This window comes from Anomaloglossus baeobatrachus, chromosome 6 (genome assembly GCF_048569485.1).
Source record: "Anomaloglossus baeobatrachus isolate aAnoBae1 chromosome 6, aAnoBae1.hap1, whole genome shotgun sequence".
In the NCBI taxonomy this organism is placed as follows: domain Eukaryota; kingdom Metazoa; phylum Chordata; class Amphibia; order Anura; family Aromobatidae; genus Anomaloglossus; species Anomaloglossus baeobatrachus.
In genome coordinates, this window is record NC_134358.1 from 10,511,425 (window position 1) to 10,536,630 (window position 25,206).

The window sequence follows — 25,206 nt, forward strand, 5'->3', positions numbered from 1 at the left end:
CAATGTTTAAGCTAGAAATTCTGGGCCAGGCCTTGTTCCATGCATCCATACTGTGCTATTATACTACCTGTGCTCTGGGGCAATTGATGTCACTTTCTTGGTGTCTGCCTCTAATTTTTTGAAATGCGGAGACTCAAAGTTGGGTCTCCATGTTGTGTAGTGGCAGGGGTCTCAGAGCACAAGGGCTACACTGGGCACTCATCCATCTATTATTGATCAAGATTTAAGCTAGAAATACTAGCCCAGGCCTGTTCCAGGCCCTGTCCCATGTATCCATGCTGCACCATTATCCAAACCTGTACTCTGGGGCAATTAATGCCACTTTAGTGGTGTCGGCCCCTCCTATTTTAAAATGTGGAGACTAGAAGTTGGGTCTCAATGTTGTATGTTGTCTGTAGTGACAGGCATCTCAGAGCACCAGGCCTACACCTGTCACTGATTCACCTCTTCCTGATCAATGTTTAAGCTAGAAATCATTGGCCAAACCCTGTCCCATGCATCTTGGGTGCGAGATTATATTACTTGTATTCTGGGACAACTGATGCCACTTTAGAGGTGTCTGTCCCTAAGTTTTTTAAGTATGGATACTTCAAGTTGTGTCTCTATGTTCTGTATTGCTTGTATTGGAAGGAGTCTCAGAGCACAGCAGGCCTACACCTGTCACTCACCCACGTCTTAATTATAACTTAATTTGAAAGCTGTAAATGCTGGCCCAGACCCTGTCTCATGCATGGCCAATGCCTGACTTCTACGCCACAACACTATTCATACTCTGGAGCAATTGATGCTAACATTGGTGCCACCTGAGTGTGGCTGAGCAGAAAAGCAGTTTGAGCTGTCGCATGAGGTATGAGGTCTCCCAGCCCACCAGGCCTACACCTGTCACTTATCCACCTCAATATTTCTTATTAGTAGTCTAGGAGCTAATGGCTGTACATTGAGCTGCTTTGGCAGCTTTTGGGTCCCACTGAATGTATGGTCTATGCCTTTGTTTTTGTTTTGTCCTATTCAATTTAATGGCGTTCTGATATGTTCGGTAAACTGTTTGGCAAACAGTCGGAACGTTAGCGAACCTGAACCGAACCTTGATAGGATTGCTCATCTCTAGTGATGCATACTCTGACAGAGTGCGGTGTTAAGGACTCTCATACAGTATATTGATGTGTAGTCTCACAGTGTGTACTGATGGAGACTCTCACAGAGCTCCGAGATGAAGACAAGTCTGCAGGGTCACTGTTAGATTCTGTCTGTAGTTTCCTCTAGCCGTGGGGACCTTTCACAGAATTTACATCATAAAATTCTGCTTGCTGAATTTCTTGCTCTTTTTAACCTTGATTAGTTTATTTTTACATATTTATGGGCACTTGTGATCTCTGACCTTCTGCAGATCTCAAACTCTTCTAGCTCTTAGCTTTAGTGACCTTTTCAGAAACATTGCTTAAACAACAGAAATGATATTTGACATCTTCTGCTCCACAGGTTTCCCCAGCATTAGCGGAGAGAGATGGCGGCAGCTCCGCAGGTTCACTATCACCTCCTTGAGAAACAATGGGATGGGGAAGTCATCTATGAAAAGACGCGTGTTCGATGAATCGAAGAACCTCATCCAAGCTGTGAGAGAGACATCAGGTGAGCACCCATTAGTCAATACAGCCCATTATAGGATACTAGAAATGAGTATTGTAAATTGAGCAGTGTATTGTAAATTGAGTATATGTAAAGTTATTTTCTGGACTTGTACTTGACCCAAACTTTGTTGGAAGTCACTGATTGGGCAGTTTTGCTCTCCCCTCATATGCAGCCAGCCATGAAGAGAGCACTTACCGGGATGGGAGGATGTTTTTTTTTTTCCTTTTTTTTTTTTTTTTCTTTTACATACTACATCCGATAATGATGTTTTTAGCCCCAGTGCAAGGCATTCAGACTCTGTGTGCGGGCTGAACAAAGAACTTTATAGTTCAGGTCGGCTCATCTCTAGTTTCATTGACTTACACACAGGATGTGGCCTGGCATTTCAATTTCAAAACTCAACAGAAATATTTAAAAACTTTTCAGGCAGACAGCAGTACAGCAGCATCAATTGCCCCCCACCACATAGGGTCTTAAAAGAGCAGGGAGGTACAGTCCATGCAACACACAGGCTGTGGCCTGGCATTTCAATTTAAAAAATGAAGACGGTGATTGATGTAGTCCTCTTGCTCCCAGAAGATTGGCACTACAAACAAAAATCTCTTTACATGTGAGGTGGAAAGAAAGGGTATCTTTTCCATGTAGACTGTAACAAAATCATCAGACTTGGAGTGACTCATTTTCACCCTAGTTTCGCAGTATTGCTGCCCTTGCATTCACGTATGAATGAAAACTCCATTTGGGAATTGCCAATGCAACTCTCTTTGGCTTCCTCCTTGTCCTTATCTGCTAAGCTGCACAGCTGCATGCCTCTGGGTTCACACCAAGTGGAATCTGCAACGTCATCATCAGGCTCTATGTTGTCCCCTTCCTGCTCTTCGTGACCTGACATCACAGGACAGTACGCGTGCGCCTCAGGTATCTGAGTTTCATCATCATCAGCTCCACCTCTGGGGGTTAACGTCAGTTGACAAGGATCTGGATTCTGCTCGGACCCTACACTTCATCCGAGCCAGAATCCAACTCACAAAGATTTTGGACATTGGAACAGATGCTTTTCTCCTCTTCATTCTGGGAATGTTTGGAACGGACATGTGATCCTTGAGGGATAGAATGTGTGAACAGCTCTTGAGACACACCCATGTGTGGTTCCCCATGGTCAATTTGCCAGTTGGCGATTTGTGACATGGGCGCAAACAAGTGTAATTGGGGTGGCACCTCTGGGGAGTGAATGGTGTGCAATGTTGAAGTGCAGGAACAGGAGGAGAGGCAACTTGATGCAGCGTTTGCCATCCACTCCTGCACCTGCTGTTTATTAGCCTCATTTCAAAGTTGTGCATCTGCCAAAGAAATCTAGTGGAGTAGGCGGTCTATTATTGGAAGTTATTCTCATTTCTCTTGGATAGGATGAGCTGGTGTTTGCTCACTAGACTTTTGTCTAACAGATCTTCCCTCATGTACACCTCCAACTACCCTGCCTATTCCCCCTTCCATGACAACGTTGTCGCGATTTACCACTCATGGTTATTCATGGTATACCATTCACCTTTCAAACAGATGTTTCCCAACCCTACGCCCACACCTGTCAGACACCTGACACAAAAGATTAATTATTTCTTTCCTGTCTGATTTGGGAATATTGTGAAGGCACTAAAAAGTACCACTACCTAAAAATACGTTTCACTGCGTAATTTAGAGCAGACACGGAAAAGTGCCTTTTAGCTTGTTCAATAGCAAATTTTCTCAGGCACTAATAACAATACCTATAAATATGTTTGCGTAATTTTGAGCAGGCAATTAAAATTGGCAAGAACCACTTTTTACATACTTCCCTAGCACCTGTTTAGGCCACGCACTGCTAGCTAGCAATACCTATAAATGTCAAACCTACAAAAAGTTTTTCCACATTTAAGGAAGCATTAGTGGCAGAAGTACCTAGCAAACCAAAAAGAGAATAAAAATAGTGAGGCTATTGATCCTATATTTCTAAAGAACAAACCACTAAAAGATTTTAGAATGCAATAACAAATTGTATTAAATATAAAGAAAAAAACTAAAATAATGAGTATATAGAGAGAGAAAACACCATAGGGAAAAATAGGATGGAAAGGGCATGAGAGACTCTTTCACAACCTAAAGAGGCACTGCAGATCAGGTGAAAAATAATACAGCATACTCAAGTGAATAGCATATTGGGTACTGCAAGGGAACCAATCATAGTAAAAACATGAAATGTGACCCTATCAGTGCATAAGTCACAAAAAAGTTTTAAAGGAGAGCTACATAGACGTAGTGACTAACAGCCGATCACCAGTAACAGAACATAATATATAGAAATGTGTTTGTGTTATTGTCAGCAGGCAACTAAAATTAGCAAGAACCACTTTTTACCTAGTTCCCTACCAACTTTTTTGGCCACACCACTGCTAACTAGCAATACCTGTAAATGTGTTTGCATACTTATAAGCAGGCAATAATACATAGTAATACCTAATGTGCCGATTTGTGGCACACAGCTTTCCTACACTGCACATCAGTATTGTAAACTATGCTCTCCTATCTATCCCAACTACCTATCATTAAAACCCTAGCTAAGCTCACTGTCTAGCAGCATCGGCAGGAGAACATTCCCTTATGTTTCATATTCACAAAATGGTGCCGACGCGACATGTCCGCAATTTCTATGCAGATAGACATGTGACTAAAGCCTGCTTTACACCTTTCAATTAAGCATACGATATCGTATGCGATGTGACACGCCCCCATCGTATGTGTGGCACGTTCAATTTGTTGACCGTGTCGCACAATCGATTAAAAGCTGTCACACGTAGACTGGAGGGGAGGGCACAGAATACGATTCTACAACAATATTTTCACTCCACTAGTCTATACAAGGTTCTAGAGGCAGGAGGCTTCGGAGCTGCTGCTAATAGTTGCCCAACCCTACTACTAATCCAAAAACTTTGGGATAAAACTAAAAAACTACAAGACATTCAGGGAATCTCACAATACACCTCTATATGGAGAACGCCATGGTTACCTAACTTGCATCGTTTAGAGGGGTTTGGGAGCTGGGCTTTGAGAGGGATAAATAGATTCACACATATTGTGGAAGGGGGGACAACTCAGAGGCTTCCCTCAGTTGCAAGCGGTGTTTGGGATCCAGAATTCGGAGTTTTCTAAGTACTTGCAACTGAGACATGCCAATCAGGCAGAAACCTCTATTATGGGTAGAGCATTGGAGCAAAGGGAAAAGGGCGAGAAATTTCTGCAGAACTTATCTATAATGATGATGGAGGTTTGAGGAGAAGAGAGTAGCATGGGAACAGGTTAGATTCTTCATCAAAAATGACATTTAACTGTGTACAATGCCAAACAAAGCAAGAACTCAAAGAAAAACAAAAGTCTAATTGGATTAATTGATAAATGTAATAATGGTACTTAAGAACCTGTGTCTAGGAATGTGTGGAGCTGCAGATTGGACATTATCTCTCCTTTCTTCAAAACTGTTTAATGTTTGTTCGGAAGGGTTGGGAGGGGGGTAGAGGCTGGGTAGAGGCTGGGTAGCCTCCAATGTTTATTTGGTTGTAACTTGTAAAACTTTAATAAAAACATTTAATTAAAAAAAAAAAAGCTGTCACACGTACTTACCCTTCCATACGACCTCGCTGTGGGCGGCGAACATCCACTTCCTGGAGTGGGAGGGACGTTCGGCGTCACACTTACTTCACACAGCAGCCAGCCAATAGAAGCGGAGGGGCGGAGATGAGCGGGACGTAAACATCCCGCCCACCTCCTTCATTCCGCATTGCCGGCGGGATGCAGGTAAGATCTGTTCATCGTTCCCGGGGTGTCACACACTGCGAGGTGTGCTGCCTCGGGAACATTGAACAACCCGACGTGCAATTTTTAGGAAATGAACGACGTGTATGCGATGAACGGTTTTACGTTCAATTGCAGTCACACGTAGCTGTCACACACTACAACACCACTAACGATGCCGGATGTGCGTCACTTACGACGTGACCCTGCCAACACATTGTTAGATATGTTGTAGCGTGTAAAGTGGGCTTAAAGCGGGCTTTAGGCAGCCAATCACAGAAGCACTTGTGTCTGAACCTTAAGGATGATTGCTGTGCCGTGATTGGCTACAGCCACATCCTTAAATGAAGTTAAGAAAAAGAAATGGCGCCGTGCACCAAAAAGCTTCTCGCGGTCCAAAGTCCTCGCCTCTTCGCCTCCTCCACTGATTTTACACATCCCCACATCAGACAGCACCACAATCCTATACAAAAGCAGAAAATGCTATTACAAAAGCATTTTTGGAAACACGGCCAGCGTTGGGGGGCAGAAAACAATCAAAAATGAACATTACCGACTTTTGGGTAAAATGCTCGGGGTTACCGAGCCCCAACGAACAACCAAAAGCTTGTACCGAATTTCAAATTGGCAAACCTTTGCCGAATAGGTTCGCTCATCTCTAGTCCCTTATTTGCCTGGCAGGAGTCCACCTGCTTCCTTCTAAGGGAATGTCTTCATTACATATCATACCCTGGCTGCTTGGCCTGATCAGCAGCAGACCTCCACCTCAGCCAGCATAGATCTCCACCAGTCCTTCCACTCTCTGTAACACACCAGAACACTCTTCTCTGCAGCTTCCCAGGCTTTTCTCCTGCACAGCACCTCCCTGTCTCGCTGGCCCCCACCACTCTTTGGGAGGAAGCCTCTGGGTCCTAGTGCTCTCAGTGTCCTTTCTCCACACATAGTGTCGCACACAGGAAGATGAGACATCACTACCTACACACTCTTACATTATGACGCATGTGCAGGGCGTGATGGACTCCATCTGTGGTATACTGAGTGATCCTGATGTCTTTATAATGGCTGCCAGATTATTTGTAGATTCGTGTTATAAGTGAGGCCATATAGAGAGCTCTTTGGGTAAATTCTGCAGTGAAAAAGGGGTTAATATTGAATAATTAATGTTATTATTATTATTATTATTTTATTATTACTTTATTGCACCAATGGAAATAGATGAAAAAATTATTACATTTTTCTTAGGAAAACCCTTCAATCCCCTCACCCTGATGAGCTGTGCTGTGGGGAACATCACCAGCTACGCTCTTCTGAGCAAACACTTCCACTATAAAAGCCCAGAACTACAGGAGATGATCATCGTCACCAGGAAATTCATCGCGAACACACACTCAACTCTGCACGAGGTAAAGGAGCCCTCAGGCCGCCCGAGTGACACTCTGATGCCGACCACCATGGCTGTTTGTTCTTCATTAAAACTCATATATATTGTACTGGAATCAGAACAGAATGACACTGAAAATGGGGTACAGAATAATGACACTGGGGATATAAGATAATGACACTGACACTGGGGGTACAGGATAATGACACTGGGGATACAGGATAATGACACTGACACTGGGGGTACAGGATAATGACACTGATACTGGGGGTACAGGATAATGACACTGACACTGGGGGTACAGGATAATAACACTGACACTGGGGGTACAGGATAATGACACTGGGGGTACAGGATAATGACACTGGGGATACAGGATAATGACACTGACACTGGGGGTACAGGATAATGACACTGACACTGGGGGTACAGGATAATGACACTGACACTGGGGGTACAGGATAATGACACTGACAATGGGGTGCAGGATAATGACACTGGGGGTACAGGATAATGACACTGGGGGTACAGGATAATGACACTGGGGGTACAGGATAATGACACTGACACTGGGGGTACAGGATAATGACACTGACATTGGGGGTACAGGATAATGACACTGACAATGGGGTACAGGATAATGACACTGGGGGTACAGGATAATGACACTGACAATGGGGTACAGGATAATGACACTGACAATGAGGTACAGGATAATGACACTGACACTGGGGGTATGGGATAATGACACTGACACTGAGGGTACGGGATAATAACACTGGGGGTACAGGATAATGAAACTGACAATAGGGTACAGGATAATGACACTGACAATGGGGATACAGGATAATGAGACTGACAATGGAGTACAGGATAATGACACTGACAATGGGGTACAGGATAATGACACTGGGGGTACAAGATAATGACACTGACACTGGGGGTACAGGATAATGACACTGACAATGGGGTACAGGATAATGACACTGGAGGTACAGGATAATGACGCTGACACTGGGGGTACAGAATAATGACACTGACAATGGGGTAAAGGATAATGACACTGACACTGGGGGTACAGGATAATGACACTGGGGGTACAGGATAATGACACTGACACTGGGGGTACAGGATAATGACACTGACACTGGGGGTACAGGATAATGACACTGACAATGGGGTACAGGATAATGACACTGGAAGTACAGGATAATGATGCTGACACTGGGGGTACAGAATAATGACACTGACAATGGGGTAAAGGATAATGACACTGACACTGGGGGAACAGGATAATAATCTCTGCACTGTTGGATGCATGTTAGATTAAGGGAGAAGTTGACAGTGCAGGTGGAGGCCCAGAAGGAGGTGGCGGAAACAAAAGCAGTGGAGAAAGCGGTAAATACAGAGATTTGTCCTCCAAGCCTTGGGGATTTCAAAAATTTGGGAGTAGTCCTCAGTTATTGAGATGCAACGCCTCTGACCATGCTTGCTCATCCAGGTGTCAGTGGTGAAATGCACCCTATCAGACACAGAGTTTTTCAAAGAATAGGTGATCTTGTCTGCGACATGCTGGTGTAGCACAGGCACAGCTTTATAAAAGTATTAGTGACTGGGCAATTGGTACTGGGAGACTGCCATGGCCATCAGCTTTTGGAAACCGTCTGCATCTACCATGTGGAAAAGCAGAAATTCTGTTGCCAACAGTTTAGATATGGTGAAGTTCAAGCTCTTTGCTTTAACATGTGTAGGAGAAAATGATCTTTTACACGACCACAACTGTGGGATCAAGGGCTGGCTGCTGTGCTGACAGAGCGTGGAGTAAGGTGTACACGACCGACCGGTGGACTGTGAGGGAGGTGTAGGCAGAGATGTAATGCTGGATTGAGAAACAAGTGGTGTGCTTAGCGTTTTAGATTGTTCAAAATCACCAGGCATGTCCATGTCCAAAACAGCTGATGGGCTCTCACACACCTCAATTGTAGCGGGAAAACAAGTGGAGGTTCTGCTGCCGGAGACCTGTGTGAGAACACGTTTGACCGTGACGGAGGAGGAAAAAGGATCAGATGTGGTTGATGGGGTGGCCGGTGGTTGATGAGGTCCACTAGGCCACTTTGTAGGACAGTAAGATTCCCAGAATAACGCATGTTGGTTGCGCATGTACTCATCAAATAATTGGAATTTGTGCCGCTACTGAGTAGTTTTTAACAAAGTTAGCAGATAATCTAAGTTGGGTAATCCTTTGCGGTCTTAAAAAGGCCCGGGCTAGTCTACCCTTGCTGAAGATGCGAACTTCAGACTGATGGCTGCTGCTGGCCACAGCCAGAGTTGAGGACAAGGATGCAATTCTTGTCATGCTCGCATCACTTTGTGTTTGTGCAGGAAGCGGGCAAGGTAACCTAATTGTCTTCCTCCTCCACCTCCTCTGCTGAGCTACTCAGCGGCATGCCTCTAGGTTCAAACAAAGTGGGATTTAGAACCTCATTGTCATCTTGTCTGTTGTCCCACTCCTTGTTCTGACAGTCACCCTCCTCCTCTTCCTGCCCTGGCAGCAAAGTACAGTATGCATGCTCCTCAGGTATCTGAGTCTCATCATGATCACTTCCACCCCTGGGATTTAATGTCTGGAAACGAGGGTCTGGATTCTGCTCAGACCCTAGTTTCGACTGACCCCAGAGCCAACTGAAAAATATTTTGGGCATCAGTGCAAATGCTTTCCTCCTCTTGAGTCTGTGAACCTTTGGAGCGGACCTGTGAAGCCCATGGAATAGAATGTGTGAAAAGCTCTGCAAACTCACCCAATTGCGGTTCCCCACAATTAGTTGGGTGTTTGAAGAGTTGTGATGAAGGGGCAAACAACGGTAAATGGGGTGCCACCTCTGAGGACTGTAATGTGTTTAGTGTAAAGCTGGGTTTACACACTGCAACATCGCAAAGGACATCGCTGTAACGTCACCGGTTTTGTGACGTAACAGCGACCTCCCTAAGTCTCTGTTGAGTCGCTGGTGAGCTGTCAAACAGGCAAACCTGGCCAACAACGCAACAGCGATCCGGACCTGCAGAGCGACCTAGCTGGTTGTTGGGGACGTTGATAAGCAGCTTTTTGAAAGGGAAGTTGCTAACAAAGTCGCTGCAAAGTCTTTCACACACTAAAACTTTGTAGCGATGCATGCTGCACAGCGGGAAACAAAGGACCTAGGAATGGTCCTGAACGATTTGTAGCGATCAGCAACTTCACAGCAGGGGCCAGGTCGCTGATGTGTTTCACACACTGCAACATCGCAAACGACATCGCTATTGCGTCACAAAACCGGTGACGTTACAGCGATGTCGTTTGAGATGTTGCAGTGTGTAAACCCAGCTTTATAGATATATTAGGAAAGATATGCAGTCGCTAAGACAAAAGCCAAGATAAGATAAGGACCATAAGGGCTAGACACCCTGCCATTTGCCTCACCATATCAAAGGAACAATCAAACACTCTCATTTAAGCTTTATGAATGAATCTTTGAGTAAATTTTTAAAAGTAGCCAATAATGTTGGAGTGTATTAAATTATATGTTAAGGCTTTTCAATAAATATATCCCTGAGCACTACCCTGTTGGGGAATCATGCCGACATCACCTTTCTTTATTTCCTCCATCGATGTCGCATCAATGTATTTCACTGGTCATGCTCTATTAATTGGCTAATTGACGATACCCTTTTCCGCTCTACACGCCTCAGAGAGAGCCTTTATCTCTGCCTCCTGTACCAATATGAGGGAATGGTTTGGCTTTTATTTTTTTATTTACTTTTTTTTTACCTCATGTTGTGTAAACCGTAGCTTATCCAGAGTAGAATCGACCAACATCTTATCATCTTATTCCATTTTTTATTACTCTGTTGGATCTATTCAATTCTTTTACAAATGGATAAAATATGTTCTATCATCTCATCTCTCTGAGGTAAGAAATATAAGATTTTTGGATTGTTCTGTCAGATTTAATATTGCAGGAATATAAAGTACTGGTCTTAAATCTGCAAATACTCCATCCCATATCTACTAATTATTAATATGTGCAGTCAAGTCTTTCTCTTCTACATTTATATTTGACTTGCATTTGTTGTATGTCTCAATAAACAAACATACTTTTTAAAGTTTTAGTTGTTAAAGTAAGGAAACAGTTCATGCATTCACATCTGGCACAAAAAAAGTTTATAAGGGGTGGAATTTCAACTTTGAAAGAAAGAGCTATTGAGAGGAGTCTGGCTAAGCTGGGTGGATGCTGGGAGTGTCTGCATTTGCTATGCGCTATTTCAGAAATGCCTATATATGTATGCATGATTCGTATGCAGCATACAACAAAGGCTCCACCATTCAGGGATTTTGAGATTACAGTGAGATTTTGAATTTTTAAACTTCCTTTAGTCTCACCAAGCTAAATGAATCCGAAAAATCTCTGGTTATCAAAAGCTACTTTAACATCATAAACCTAGCATAATTACTTGTTCATTTACTAGTCAGTGGGTTTTTTTCTGTTTTCTGCAGCTGCTCAGGGCCCCCCTACAGCTTAGTATTATTATTAATATGTATTTATTTATTTATAGAGCACCATTGACTCCACGGTGCTGTACATGAGAAGGGGTTCCATAAAAAATACATATACACGTTAAAGTGGTGCCTGTCTCTATCTGCTCCAGCTACTCTTCTGTTAGCAGAATCAATGCTAAGAGCATTTTAGGAATTAAGCTTAGGTTTGACCACTCCACAATTTAAACAATAATCTCAATCCTAGATTTAGGGGTACTTTGCACACTATGACATTGCAGCTGCGATATCGGTGGGGTCAAATCGAAAGTGACGCACATCCGGAAAAAATGTCGATATCGGAGTGTGTAAATCGTTTTTTGATACTATTAACGAGCGCAAAAGCATCAAAATCGTATCATCGGTGTAGTGTCGGTCATTTCCATAATTTCGGAAGGACCGATGTTACGATGTTGTTCCTCGTTCCTGCGGCAGCACACATCGCTGTGTGTGAAGCCACAGGAGCGAGGAACATCACCTTACCTGCCTCCCGGCTGCAATGAGGAAGGAAGGAGGTGGGCGGGATGTTTACGTCCCGCTCATCTCCGCCCCTCTGCTTCTATTGGCTGCCTGCCGTGTGACGTCGCACGACCCGCCCCCTTAGGAAGGAGGCGGTTCGCCGGCCACAGCGACGTCGCAGTGCAGGTGAGTGCATGTGAAGCTGCCGTAGCGATAATATTCGCAACGGCAGCTATCACAAGATATCACAGCTGCGACGGGGACGGAGACTATCGCACTCGGCATCGCTACCATCGGCTTGCGATGTCGTAGTGTGCAAAGTACCCCTTAGTACAACTCATACTACACACATCCACTATGCTGGTCCATTATCAAAACATTCATACCAGTAATTTGTTCCCATTCTTTTCTTTGTCAACAAACACGTCAACAGTAGCCCAAACTTTAGCCAGTCTGTACTTTACAGATTGCCTATCTTCTGTATCTTAGGCAGGGACTCCCCAAGACTAGAGAGGTAAAACCAGCGAGGACTCCTACCTTTCGCTATGGTATTTTTTCTCAGTCTCTCTCATTTTCTGACAATTTCATCAGACTAATTTCATCAATTTTCATGTCTAAAATTTGGAATCATTTATGGGATGGAATCATTTAAACCACCAACGTTACAATCAAACCCCATGAACCAATGACCAATACAATGCTAAATCCACACTTACACACAGATCACATCCCATGCACACAGTTCACAAAGGCAGACTATTTAATACAAAATAACTCACCTGGAATGGAGATAGACCAAGCAGAAAACGTAAGGCAAGATTGTAAGAATAAGCTTTTTAAATCATGCTGCAGCTTTAGCATTACTTTTCCTAGAGGGTCCATCCTCCTTCGAGATTTGGATGGTATAATGTCTGCCTGGGACCGTGTTCAGACGCCATGATTTGTGAGCAAAATGCACTCCGTCTATGCCATTTGAACTCCAAATTAATAACATTTGTTTTACAAGCGCTCAGGAAAATCAATACAGCACACACAGCTTTGTGGTTTACTGAAGACATCTGGTTTATTACATCATGTGATAAGTTTACATAGAATCTCAGAACAAAGAACAATATTCCAGGATAATGACGCTGACACTGGGGGTACAGGATAATGACACTGGGGGTACAGGATAATGATGCTAACAGTGGAGGTACAGGATAATGACACTGACACTGGGGGTACAGGATAATGATGCTGACACTGGGGGGTACAAGATAATGACACTGACACTGGGGGTACAGGATAATGACACTGACACTGGGAGTACAGGATAATGACACTGACACTGGGGGTACAGGATAATGACACTGGGGGTACAGGATAATGACACTGACACTGGGGGTACAGGATAATGACACTGACACTGGGGGTACAGGATAATGACCCTGACACTGATGGTACAGGATAATGACACTGACACTGGGAGTACAGGATAATGACACTGACACTGGGGGTACAGGATAATGACACTGACACTGGGGTTACAGGATAATGACACTGACACTGGGGGTACAGGATAATGACACTGACACTGGGGGTACAGGATAATGACACTGACACTGGGGTTACAGGATAATGACACTGACACTGGGGGTACAGGATAATGACACTGACACTGGGGGTACAGGATAATGACACTGACACTGGGGGTACAGGATAATGACACTGACACTGGGAGTACAGGATAATGACACTGACACTGGGGGGTACAGAATAATGACACTGACACTGGGGGTACAGGATAATGACACTGACACTGGGAGTACAGGATAATGACCCTGGGGGTACAGGATAATGACACTGACACTGGGGGTACAGGATAATGATACTGGCACTGGGGGTACAGAATAATGACAGTGACACTGGGGGTACAGGATAATGACCCTGACACTGGGGGTACAGGATAATGACACTGACACTGGGGTTACAGGATAATGACACTGACACTGGGGGTACAGGATAATGACACTGACACTGGGGGTACAGGATAATGACACTGGGGGTACAGGATAATGACACTGACACTGGGGGTACAGGATAATGACACTGACACTGGGGGTACAGGATAATGACCCTGACACTGATGGTACAGGATAATGACACTGACACTGGGAGTACAGGATAATGACACTGACACTGGGGGTACAGGATAATGACACTGACACTGGGGTTACAGGATAATGACACTGACACTGGGGGTACAGGATAATGACACTGACACTGGGGGTACAGGATAATGACACTGACACTGGGGTTACAGGATAATGACACTGACACTGGGGGTACAGGATGATGACACTGACACTGGGGGTACAGGATAATGACACTGACACTGGGGGTACAGGATAATGACACTGACACTGGGAGTACAGGATAATGACACTGACACTGGGGGGTACAGAATAATGACACTGACACTGGGGGTACAGGATAATGACACTGACACTGGGAGTACAGGATAATGACACTGACACTGGGGGTACAGGATAATGACACTGACACTGGGGTTACAGGATAATGACACTGACACTGGGGGTACAGGATAATGACACTGACACTGGGGGTACAGGATAATGACACTGACACTGGGGTTACAGGATAATGACACTGACACTGGGGGTACAGGATAATGACACTGACACTGGGGGTACAGGATAATGACACTGACACTGGGGGTACAGGATAATGACACTGACACTGGGAGTACAGGATAATGACACTGACACTGGGGGGTACAGAATAATGACACTGACACTGGGGGTACAGGATAATGACACTGACACTGGGAGTACAGGATAATGACCCTGGGGGTACAGGATAATGACACTGACACTGGGGGTACAGGATAATGATACTGGCACTGGGGGTACAGAATAATGACAGTGACACTGGGGGTACAGGATAATGACCCTGACACTGGGGGTACAGGATAATGACACTGACACTGGGGTTACAGGATAATGACACTGACACTGGGGGTACAGGATAATGACACTGACACTGGGGGTACAGGATAATGACACTGGGGGTACAGGATAATGACACTGACACTGGGGGTACAGGATAATGACACTGACACTGGGGGTACAGGATAATGACCCTGACACTGATGGTACAGGATAATGACACTGACACTGGGAGTACAGGATAATGACACTGACACTGGGGGTACAGGATAATGACACTGACACTGGGGTTACAGGATAATGACACTGACACTGGGGGTACAGGATAATGACACTGACACTGGGGGTACAGGATAATGACACTGACACTGGGGTTACAGGATAATGACACTGACACTGGGGGTACAGGATAATGACACTGACACTGGGGGTACAGGATAATGACACTGACACTGGGGGTACAGGATAATGACACTGACACTGGGAGTACAGGATAATGACACTGACACTGGGGGGTACAGAATAATGACACTGACACTGGGGGTACAGGATAATGACACTGACACTGGGGGTACAGGATAATGACACTGACACTGGGAGTACAGGATAATGACCCTGGGGGTACAGGATAATGACACTGACACTGGGGGTACAGGATAATGATACTGGCACTGGGGGTACAGAATAATGACAGTGACACTGGGGGTACAGGATAATGACCCTGACACTGGGGGTACAGGATAATGACACTGACACTGGGAGTACAGGATAATTACACTGACACTGGGGGTACAGGAAAATGACACTGACACTGGGGGTACAGGATAATGACACTGACACTGGGGGTACAGGAAAATGACACTGGGAGTACAGGATAATGACACTGACACTGGGGGTACAGGAAAATGACACTGATGGTACAGGATAATGACACTGACACTGGGGGTACAGGAAAATGACACTGATGGTACAGGATAATGACACTGACACTGGGGGTACAGGAAAATGACACTGACACTGGGGGTACAGGATAATGACACTGACACTGGTGGTACAGGAAAATGACACTGACACTGGGGGTACAGGATAATGACACTGACACTGGGGGTACAGGATAATGACGCTGACACTGGAGGTAAAGGAAAATGACACTGACATTCAAGGTGAAGTTATGAGATTATTGTATTATAATATTCAGATCCTGGACACTACACACTTGCACATATGAAGGATCAGGACTGTTCAGTTGAGTGATCACTATGATGGATACTGTCATGTTGTCAGGACTCGTCTTCCTTTCACCATTACTCTCCCCTCATTATCGCCATTGTATCTGTCGGTGTTACAGTAAACTCCACTGTCCGCTGCAGTCTCCGGGCTCTTGATCCGACCTCCTCGTCCTCATGGTGAATGTTGCATGTGCAGAACGGTCTCTATATGATGCAGCTCACACATATTTACCTATTTTTCATCCTGCAGATTGGAAACACTTTTCCATTTCTCCTAAAAATCCCGTTCCTCCAGGAGAAAATCTTCAGGGAAAGTTCTCATCTGAAATCCTTTATTAAAAAATACGTTGAAGATCACAAGCGAAGTCTGGATCCAGCCGCCCCCCGAGACTTCATTGACTACTTCCTGCTGAAGATTAAAGAGGTACTGATGCCGAGATCCCACATTCAGGGTTAGGGGGTCATAGCTCAGCCCCTTTAATGACATCCCTGAATATATGAGTAATATCCATCACTGAAGAAGGAGCACACTTACTGACACACAGTCATCATAGGGCAGGAAAGATGAGGGAAGGACTTGGGGTCAATGGGTGCTTGTGAGTTTGCACCGTGGAGCTGTGGTCACGATACCGCCACATTGTGTGCCATTCTGTGGTACTGTGCTCTAGGAGTTGTGCACTGGTGACACACTCTAGTGGCTTAGGGAAAATATGCGCCAGAGCATACAGAGGTAGAAGTGTTGGATGGGGCTCTGATCCTCTGATCCTATAGGTTCTCCCTATGATTCAGTGTTCTGTGACTATTGTTGTCCTCTTCAATGTGAGTTGCAGACACTATCTGCTACAGAGCGCTATGTCCATGACTAGTGATGGGTGATACCGAACTGTAAAGCTCGAGGTTCGTACCGAATACATGGTGTTCATGCACATATTCCCGAACGCAAGCTTTCTGGGAAGTTCTTGTTACAGTTCGGGTCCATTTAGGTCCAGTGGCTGTAAAAAATAAGCACATTATTAAAAACATTATGATTATACTTACAGATCCCGCGACGCGTCCTGCAGGCTGTCTCCCGGCTGCTTCTGCATCCGCGTCCAGTCATTGCTGGGCTGCCCGGTAGCCAGCACTGACTTACAGGACCTTGTGATCTGTCTGGTGTGAGTGTTGTACAGACATTGGGTTAGACTGGTCACATGGCTATGACGTCATGGCAGGTCCTGTTAACCTCCGGGGGTATGCACTACTCATCACTAGGCAGTCTTCAACTGTTTTCGGCTTTGGCAATTTACATTTTACTCAAAAATATACCTATAAAGAGAAAAATCAGAAAAACTGAAAATTTTGCAGTGGACTCTTAATTTTTGTCAGGCCTGTGCATACATGTATATATAAATATGTGTACACAATATATAGTTGTATAAAAATAAATAATTAAAAAAAAAAAATGTAGTGCTCCGTGGTATTTTTGATTCTCAGTACAGATAAAGTGGGCGGCTACGGGCTGCCACCCCCATCTGCCTGGCTTTACCTTGGCTGGTAATCAAAATACAAGGAAGCCCATTAAGTTGTTTTTTTTTAATTATTTAAAAAAAATAAAAAAGAATGCATGGGCTCCCACCGTATATCGATCGACAGTCAAGTAAAACCAGGCAACTGGGGGCTGGGATTCTCAGCAGCCCGCAGCCGCCCCTGGAAATGGCGCACCATTTCCAAACGCTTTATCCAGCTCGTCTAGCGGCCCTGGTGGAGGTGGTACGCTGGGTAATAAAGGGGTTAATACCAGCTTTGTTTTCTCAGATGGTACTAAGCCCGAAATTCATGGTGACTGTAATACTATTGTATGTATTGAGGATTTCGATTGCGTTAGGGCAATGACAACCAGAGACGAGTTCTTGGTGCAAAGACGTTTATAATATGCAACCACGGTATGTACATAAACGGAACAAAAACACAGCAGAACATAAAACACAGGAAATACCTTCCAGGATCGGAGCAAAGGGGAATTCCCGGGACCACGCACCGGACTCCCCCAGGGAGACCACCAAGAGCGAACCCCTATACAGGGACTGTCTGGCAATCACCCCAGAAGGCCTAAATGCGCAGCAGCCGGGACACAAAAAGGGCAATAGGTATAGTCCAAAAAATGTCCGTACGGTATGAGTCCAGAGTGGTTTATGGAACGGAAGAAACCGGGCAGAAGTACTGACCAAGGACGGCAGACGGAGTCCGGGCACAGCTAGATGAGACCAGGTGAAGTCCAGAGTCAGATTCGGTTGTTTCCAGAGGATTCAAATCACAATCAGGAACCAAAAGCAGCAGGGCAGGAGCACACAGCAAGCAGTATACTCAGGCACTGGACTAAGCTTAGGGGCGGCCTTTTAAACAGAGGGACAGGAAGTAGGGCAACAGAACAGCAAAACTCCATGTTAACCGAGGGCAAGCTCTTTCAAAAGAAACCTGGAAATCCCGGAACTCTGACAGTACTCCCCCCCCCCAGAAACGGCCTCAGGACGGATCAGGGCCTGGCTTGTCGGGGTACCGTCGATGAAACTGGGCAACCTTCCGGGGCGCTCGAATGTTACCCACAGGTTCCCAGGAATCATCCTCGGGGGAGTACCCCTGCCAACGTACCAGATACTGAAGCCGATGGAGCCGGGAGTCAATGTCTTCAACCACGAACTGTTCCTGGCCGTCAACCATCACTGGCGGAGGAGGAGGCACGGTACGCCCAGGAAACGTATTAGGGGAGACAGGTTTGAGTAGAGAAACATGAAAGACCGGGTGTACCTTCAAATGGTGCGGCAACCTCAGCCGACAGGCAACAGGGCTCACGATCCCGGTGATCTTAAACGGACCGATGAATTTCTGCCCCAGCTTCTGCGAAGGAACACCCAATTTCAGATTTTTGGTGGATAACCACACTGAGTCCCCTACCTTATACATGGGTGCCTGTTTCCGGTGAGTATCCGCCGACTTCTTGTAACGCTCCTGAGCCGAAGCCAAAGAGTCCTTCAAAACCTCCAGATTCTGTCGTAGCTCCGTCACTCTGTCCTCTACCGCTGGCACCGAAACCGCCACCGGTGACCTAGGCAAAACATTCGGATGGTAACCCAAGTTAGCGAAAAAGGGCGTTACCTTAGTGGAGCTGCTCTGAGTGTTGTTATATGAGAACTCCGCCAAAGGAAGCAGCTTCAACCAATCATCCTGCAGATGGCTGACATAACACCGTAGGTACTGCTCCAGGGTTTGATTAGTCCGTTCGGTTTGCCCATTTGTCTGAGGATGGTATGCAGAGGACAAACAGACATCAATACGGAGTGCCGAACAAAACCCCTTCCAGAATTTAGACGTGAACTGCACGCCCCGGTCAGAGATGATCTCATCTGGTACCCCATGCAATCGAAATACATTCTGGATAACCAAATCCACTGTCTCTGCAGCTGAGGGAAGACCGGTACATGGAATAAAGTGAGCAGCTTTGGTCAACCGATCCACCACCACTAAAATGGTATTGTTACCCGCCTGAGACTGGCAATTCCACAATAAAATCCATTGAGATGGATCCCCAAGGGCGAGACGGAACGGGTAACGGTTGAAGGAGTCCCGTAGGAGCCACACGAGGGACCTTGCACCGGGCACAAACCACACATGAGTGGACATAGTCTCTCACATCCTTTAAACAGGTTGGCCACCAGAAAAAACGACTCAGAAATTCCTGCGTCTTCTGTACCCCCCTATGACCTGCCAACACGGAGTCATGGACCAATTTGAGAACCCGAAGTCTTACAGCCTCCGGGACATAAATACGTTGCTCTCTCAACCACACACCATTCCGAAGGACAAGAGTCACATCATTCGGGGGGGCAGCGAGAAATACGTCACCATCATAGGCCAGCTTGATGTCCTTCCACAAGTCCTGGTCCTGGATTACTCCAACGAAATTGGCATCTGATAACACGGTCTGAGACAGGGTTCCAGGCAGAGTCCATGGCGTGGATTCGGGACAAGGCATCGGCTTTCCCATTACGTGAACCTGGACGGTATGTAACGATAAAATTGAACTGGTTAAGGAACAAGCTCCAACGGGCTTGCCGTGGAGACAGGCACCTGGCAGATTTAAGGAATTCTAGGTTACGATGGTCTGTGAGAACTACCACTTGCTGCGCTGTTCCCTGTAAGTGGTGTCTCCATTCCTTAAAAGCTGCAATAATCGCCAACAATTCCTTGTCCGCAATGTCATAGTTCCTTTCTGCAGGGGACAACCGGCGAGAAAAGAAAGCACACGGATGCAAGAGACTCTTGTCCCCAGTTCTTTGGGAAAGGATAGCCCCTAATGCATAATCGGAAGCGTCGACTTCCACAATGAAGGGGAGTGCGGGATTCGGGTGTATTAGTATTGGCGCTGAGGTAAAACAAACCTTGAGACGATTGAAAGCTTCCTGGGCCTGGGCGGACCACACAAACTTCTGTCCTTTCTTGGTTAACAGAGTGATAGGACGGACGATCTCTGAAAAGTTACGGATAAAGCGTCTGTAAAAGTTGGCAAAACCGACAAAGCGTTGTACCTCCTTGATGTTTCCTGGTTCCGGCCAGTCTAGAATTGCTTGTATCTTGCCAGACTCCATGTTCAGTCCCTGAGGAGAGATGACATATCCTAAGAATTGTATTTTTGAGCAATGGAATTCGCACTTCTCCAGTTTAATGTACAGGTGGTTATCCCTCAGTCGGGTAAGTACTGTCTTGACGTGCTCCTGGTGTTCCTGTAGGGAATCAGAAAAGATCAATATATCATCCAGGTAAATCACCATGAATTGGTCCATTATATCCCTAAAAATATCGTTGACTAGGTGTTGGAAAGCCGCAGGAGCGTTACAAAGTCCAAAGGGCATCACTAGATACTCAATGTCCATACCGACATCTGAACGCTGTTTTCCACTCGTCCCCGGGACGTATGCGGAGTAGATTATATGCCCCACGGAGATCCAATTTAGTGAATATCTTTGCCTGTTGTACTCTCTCCAATAGCTCAGGAATCAACGGTAACGGATACTGGTTCCGGATGGTTATCTTATTTAGTTCCCGGTAGTCGATACACGGTCTCAGAGTCCCCTCTTTCTTTTTCACAAAAAAGATGGGCGCCCCCGCTGGTGAGGTAGAAGGGCGAATAAATCCCTTGGCTAGACTTTCATCGATGTACTCCTTTAGTGCTTCTAACTCAGGTGCCGCCAACGGGTAGACATGACCAAACGGGATCTCTGCCCCTGGGAGTAAGTCTATGGGACAATCATACGGTCTATGCGGGGGAAGCCGATCTGCTTTTCTTTTGTCGCATATATCAGCGAAGTCATGATAAACCGGGGGTAGAACAGGTACCTGTACAGTGCCCTCCGCATTCGGTGTTACTGGAACCGGTACAGTTGGACTAATGGTCGGACCACTCTGCGGTGGGAAGGATATTTCTTTAGTCTCCCAATCGATGACTGGATTTGTAGACCGCAGCCAAGGAATTCCTAGAATTATCGGAAAATGGGGAGAAGAAATTAACATGAAAACAAGGGTCTCCTGCTGACCTGGCTTCATCACACATTCTAGGGGTACTGTTTCCCGATCAACTGGTCCAGAAACTAATGGAGAACCGTCTACCGTCTCCATGGTAACCGGTGAGGATCTTTGTTGAGTCTGGATACCGTGTTTCCTGGCAAAAGAAGAGTCCATGAAATTTCCCCCTGCCCCAGAGTCTATCATAGCAGAAGTAGGAATTAACTGTCCCTCCCACCGTATCTGAATGGGAAGCGAACAATGGGTGTATTTCCCTTCTGAGTCCTTAGGTGAAGTTGACATTACAGTCAAGGGAAATACAGCATCCAGGTGTCCACTTGCCTCAGAGATATCGGACTCTGCGTCCGTGTTGTCACACTCTGCCATGGCTGCCAATACCTTATTTGGGCGATTTGGACGTTTTGGGCAGTCAATCAGAAAATGATCTGATTGACCGCAGTAGAAACACAAATGCTCACGGAGCCGGTGTTCACGACGTTCGTTGGTCTCTCGCTTTTGTAGAGAGTCCACTTGCATAGGAACATCCTCGGCCTCCCGTGGCGTCTTGAGAGCGGGTTCTCTGGAAGGAAACGCAAAGTTTGTTACCCGGTTTACAGCTGCCCATTTTTCCTGTCTGCATTCCGTCAAGCGGGTATCAATACGCACACAGAGTTGAAGAAACAGTTCAAAATCCCCTGGAGATTCGGAATGAGCTAACTCGTCCTTGATGGTACCGGACAAACCCTTTCTGAAAACTGACAATAACGCATTGTTTCCCCAATCGGTGTCTACCACTAACCTTTTGAACTCAGTGGCGTATTCGACGACCGACCGCTTTCCCTGACGTAAGGAAAGGAGAGCCGATTCAGCGGTAGCACGGCGATTCGGATCATCAAACATTTGCGCCATTGTGGTTAAAAAGTCATCCAGGTGATTTAAACGGATATCACGATTCTCTATCATAGGATTAGCCCAAGCCAGCGCTCGGGAGGTTAACAACATGATTATACATAACACTTTTGACTGGTCAGAACGGTAATAATCAGCATGTACATCAAAAAACAGTATACACTGGTTAACAAACCCACGGAACTGACTTCGATCGCCACTGAAACGAAATGGGGGTAACCTAGGCATACCGGCAGCTGATACGGACGTAGTGGGGGCGGCTTCCTGAGCCTCCACTCTGGTTTGCAAATCCTGAATAGCCGGACCCAGTACCTGATGATCATGGCCCAGCTGTACCTCCACATCTCTAAGCTTAGTTTGCACCGCCTCCATCTCCTGCTGCAAGGAGTTAATCATGGAAAAAAGCTGATCTACTCGTGTCTCAGTCATTGCCCCAGCGAAATCCTTTTATGGCCTGAGTATAATGTAATACTATTGTATGTATTGAGGATTTCGATAGCGTTAGGGCAATGACAACCAGAGACGAGTTCTTGGTGCAGAAATGTTTATAACAGGTAACCAACGATATGTACATAAACGGAACAAAAACACAGTAGAACAATAAACACCGGAAATACCTTCCAGGATCGGAGCGAAGGGAATTCCCGGGGCCACGCACCGGACTCCCCCAGGGAGACCACCAAGAGCGAACCCCTATACAGGGACTGTCTGGCAATCACCCCAGAAGGCCTAAATACGCAGCAGCCGGGACACAAAGGGCAATAGGTATAGTCCAAAAAATGTCCGTACGGTATGAGTCCAGAGTGGTTTATGGAACGGAAGAAACCGGGCAGAAGTACTGACCAAGGACGGCAGACGGAGTCCGGGCACAGCTAGATGAGACCAGGTGAAGTCCAGAGTCAGATTCGGTTGTTTCCAGAGGATTCAAATCACAATCAGGAACCAAGAGCAGCAGGGCAGGAGCACACAGCAAGCAGTATACTCAGGCACTGGACTAAGCTTAGGGGCGGCCTTTTAAACAGATGAACAGGAAGTAGGGCAACAGAACAGCAAAACTCCATGTTAACCGAGGGCAAGCTCTTTCAAAAGAAACCTGGAAATCCCGGAACTCTGACAGTGACATGCCAAAATAGACATGGCCACCATGAATTTCTAGTAAAGATTATGGATTATTTGATGGACATTCTGGATTACTTGGAATAAATATGCTTTGGATTGCTCACTCATCTTTCGCTCTGTTGATCGTGTGATATGGTGTCACGCCAAATTAGACATGGCCACCATGAATTTCTAGTAAACAGTAAAAAAAAACACAACAGAGAACATATTTTTTATTAGCAATAAAACAAAAATAAACATTTAGAGACTCCACCTTTATTATAAATAGCCATGTCAACTCTGCTTCATCACTTTGCAAAGACAAGCGGCTCTACAGAGAGAGAATTATTGTCAGCTCTGCTATGTCGCTCTATACAGGGCGAGAAGCAGGCACAGTGAGGCTATGATTCCACTTGCGTCTCGCATCGGCTTCACCCGGTACGGCCTGACACTCTCCGGACAGGAACTCCTCAGCTGCATGGACATACATGCAGCCGACCACTCCTGTCAGGAGAGTGTGCGGCTGTACCGGGTGATGCCGATGCAACACTCGCACAGTTACAGTCAAAGTTCAGTTAACAGGACCTTCCATGATGTTATAACCATGTGACCAGTCTGTAACCAACGACATAATACAACATTCACACGTGACTGGTCACATGGCTATGACATCATGGAAGGTCCTGTAAGTCAGTGTTGGTTATAGGGAGGGCACAGCAATGATCGGACACGGAAGCAGAAGCGCTTGGGAGACAGAGTCCTCAGGACGTGTCGTGGGACCTGTAAGTGTAATGACAATGTTTATTATATTACCTATATTCTTTATTTTACAGCCCCCCGCCCCATCCCATAACTGTAAAGTCCGAGTTTAGTGTTCGGACACAAGTTTGCATTATCTCAAAACCTGAACGCGATCTTTACAAAAATTTCGGGCGAGGCTCCCGATCCCGAACATCGGAGGGTTCGCCCATCACTACCAATGAGGCCATCATGGTAGCTAGACACAGCTGAAGGCTGCTTTACATGCTTCAATTTCTCGTGCGATCGTTTGTGCGATATGGGCAATTCATTGTCCGTGTTGCACAAAGTCGTAAACCCCCGTCACACGTATTTACCTCCCGAATGACCTCGCTGTGGGCGGTGAACATCCACTTCCTGAAGGGGGAGGGACGTTCGACATCACCGCGACGTCACACAGCGGCCGTCCAATAGTAGCGGATGGTCGGAGATGAGCGGGACGTAAACATCCCGCCCACCTCCTTCCTTCCGCATTGCCAGCGGGACGCAGATAAGCTGCAGTTCAGCGTTCCTGCGGTGTCACACGGAGCGACGTGTGCTGCCCCGGGAACGATGAACAACCGGCGCAGAGAAGGACGTGCGATTTTTCGAAAATGAGCGACGTGTCAACGAGCAACGATAAGGTGAGTATTTTTGCTCGTTAACAGACGCTCGTAGCTGTCACACGCTACGATATGTCAAATGGCGCCGGATATGCGTCACTTACAACGTGACCCCGACGACAAATCATTTGATATATCGTAGCGTGTAAAGCCCGCTAAAAGGCTTGTGTAAGGAGTGTGCATATAGTATTAGGATTTACAGCAAGGAACAGACCGGTGCTGCCCA

General features: G+C 46.0%; 1 protein-coding gene across 4 annotated transcripts in view; it reads left to right on the top strand.

The window, feature by feature from the left end:
• LOC142316935 (cytochrome P450 2C8-like) overlaps positions 1 to 25,206 on the top strand; it is a 124,960-nt gene that overhangs the window by 60,675 nt on the left and 39,079 nt on the right. For all 4 annotated transcript variants that reach the window (XR_012754642.1, XM_075352716.1, XM_075352718.1 and 1 more), the window contains exons 4-6: positions 1,480 to 1,629; positions 6,694 to 6,854; positions 16,289 to 16,462. Coding sequence is in view for 3 of the 4 variants with exons in the window: in XM_075352716.1 (XP_075208831.1) it covers positions 1,480 to 1,629; positions 6,694 to 6,854; positions 16,289 to 16,462 (485 nt within the window). In the remaining variant the exon portion in view is untranslated. The remainder of the gene's footprint in view (positions 1 to 1,479; positions 1,630 to 6,693; positions 6,855 to 16,288; positions 16,463 to 25,206) is intronic.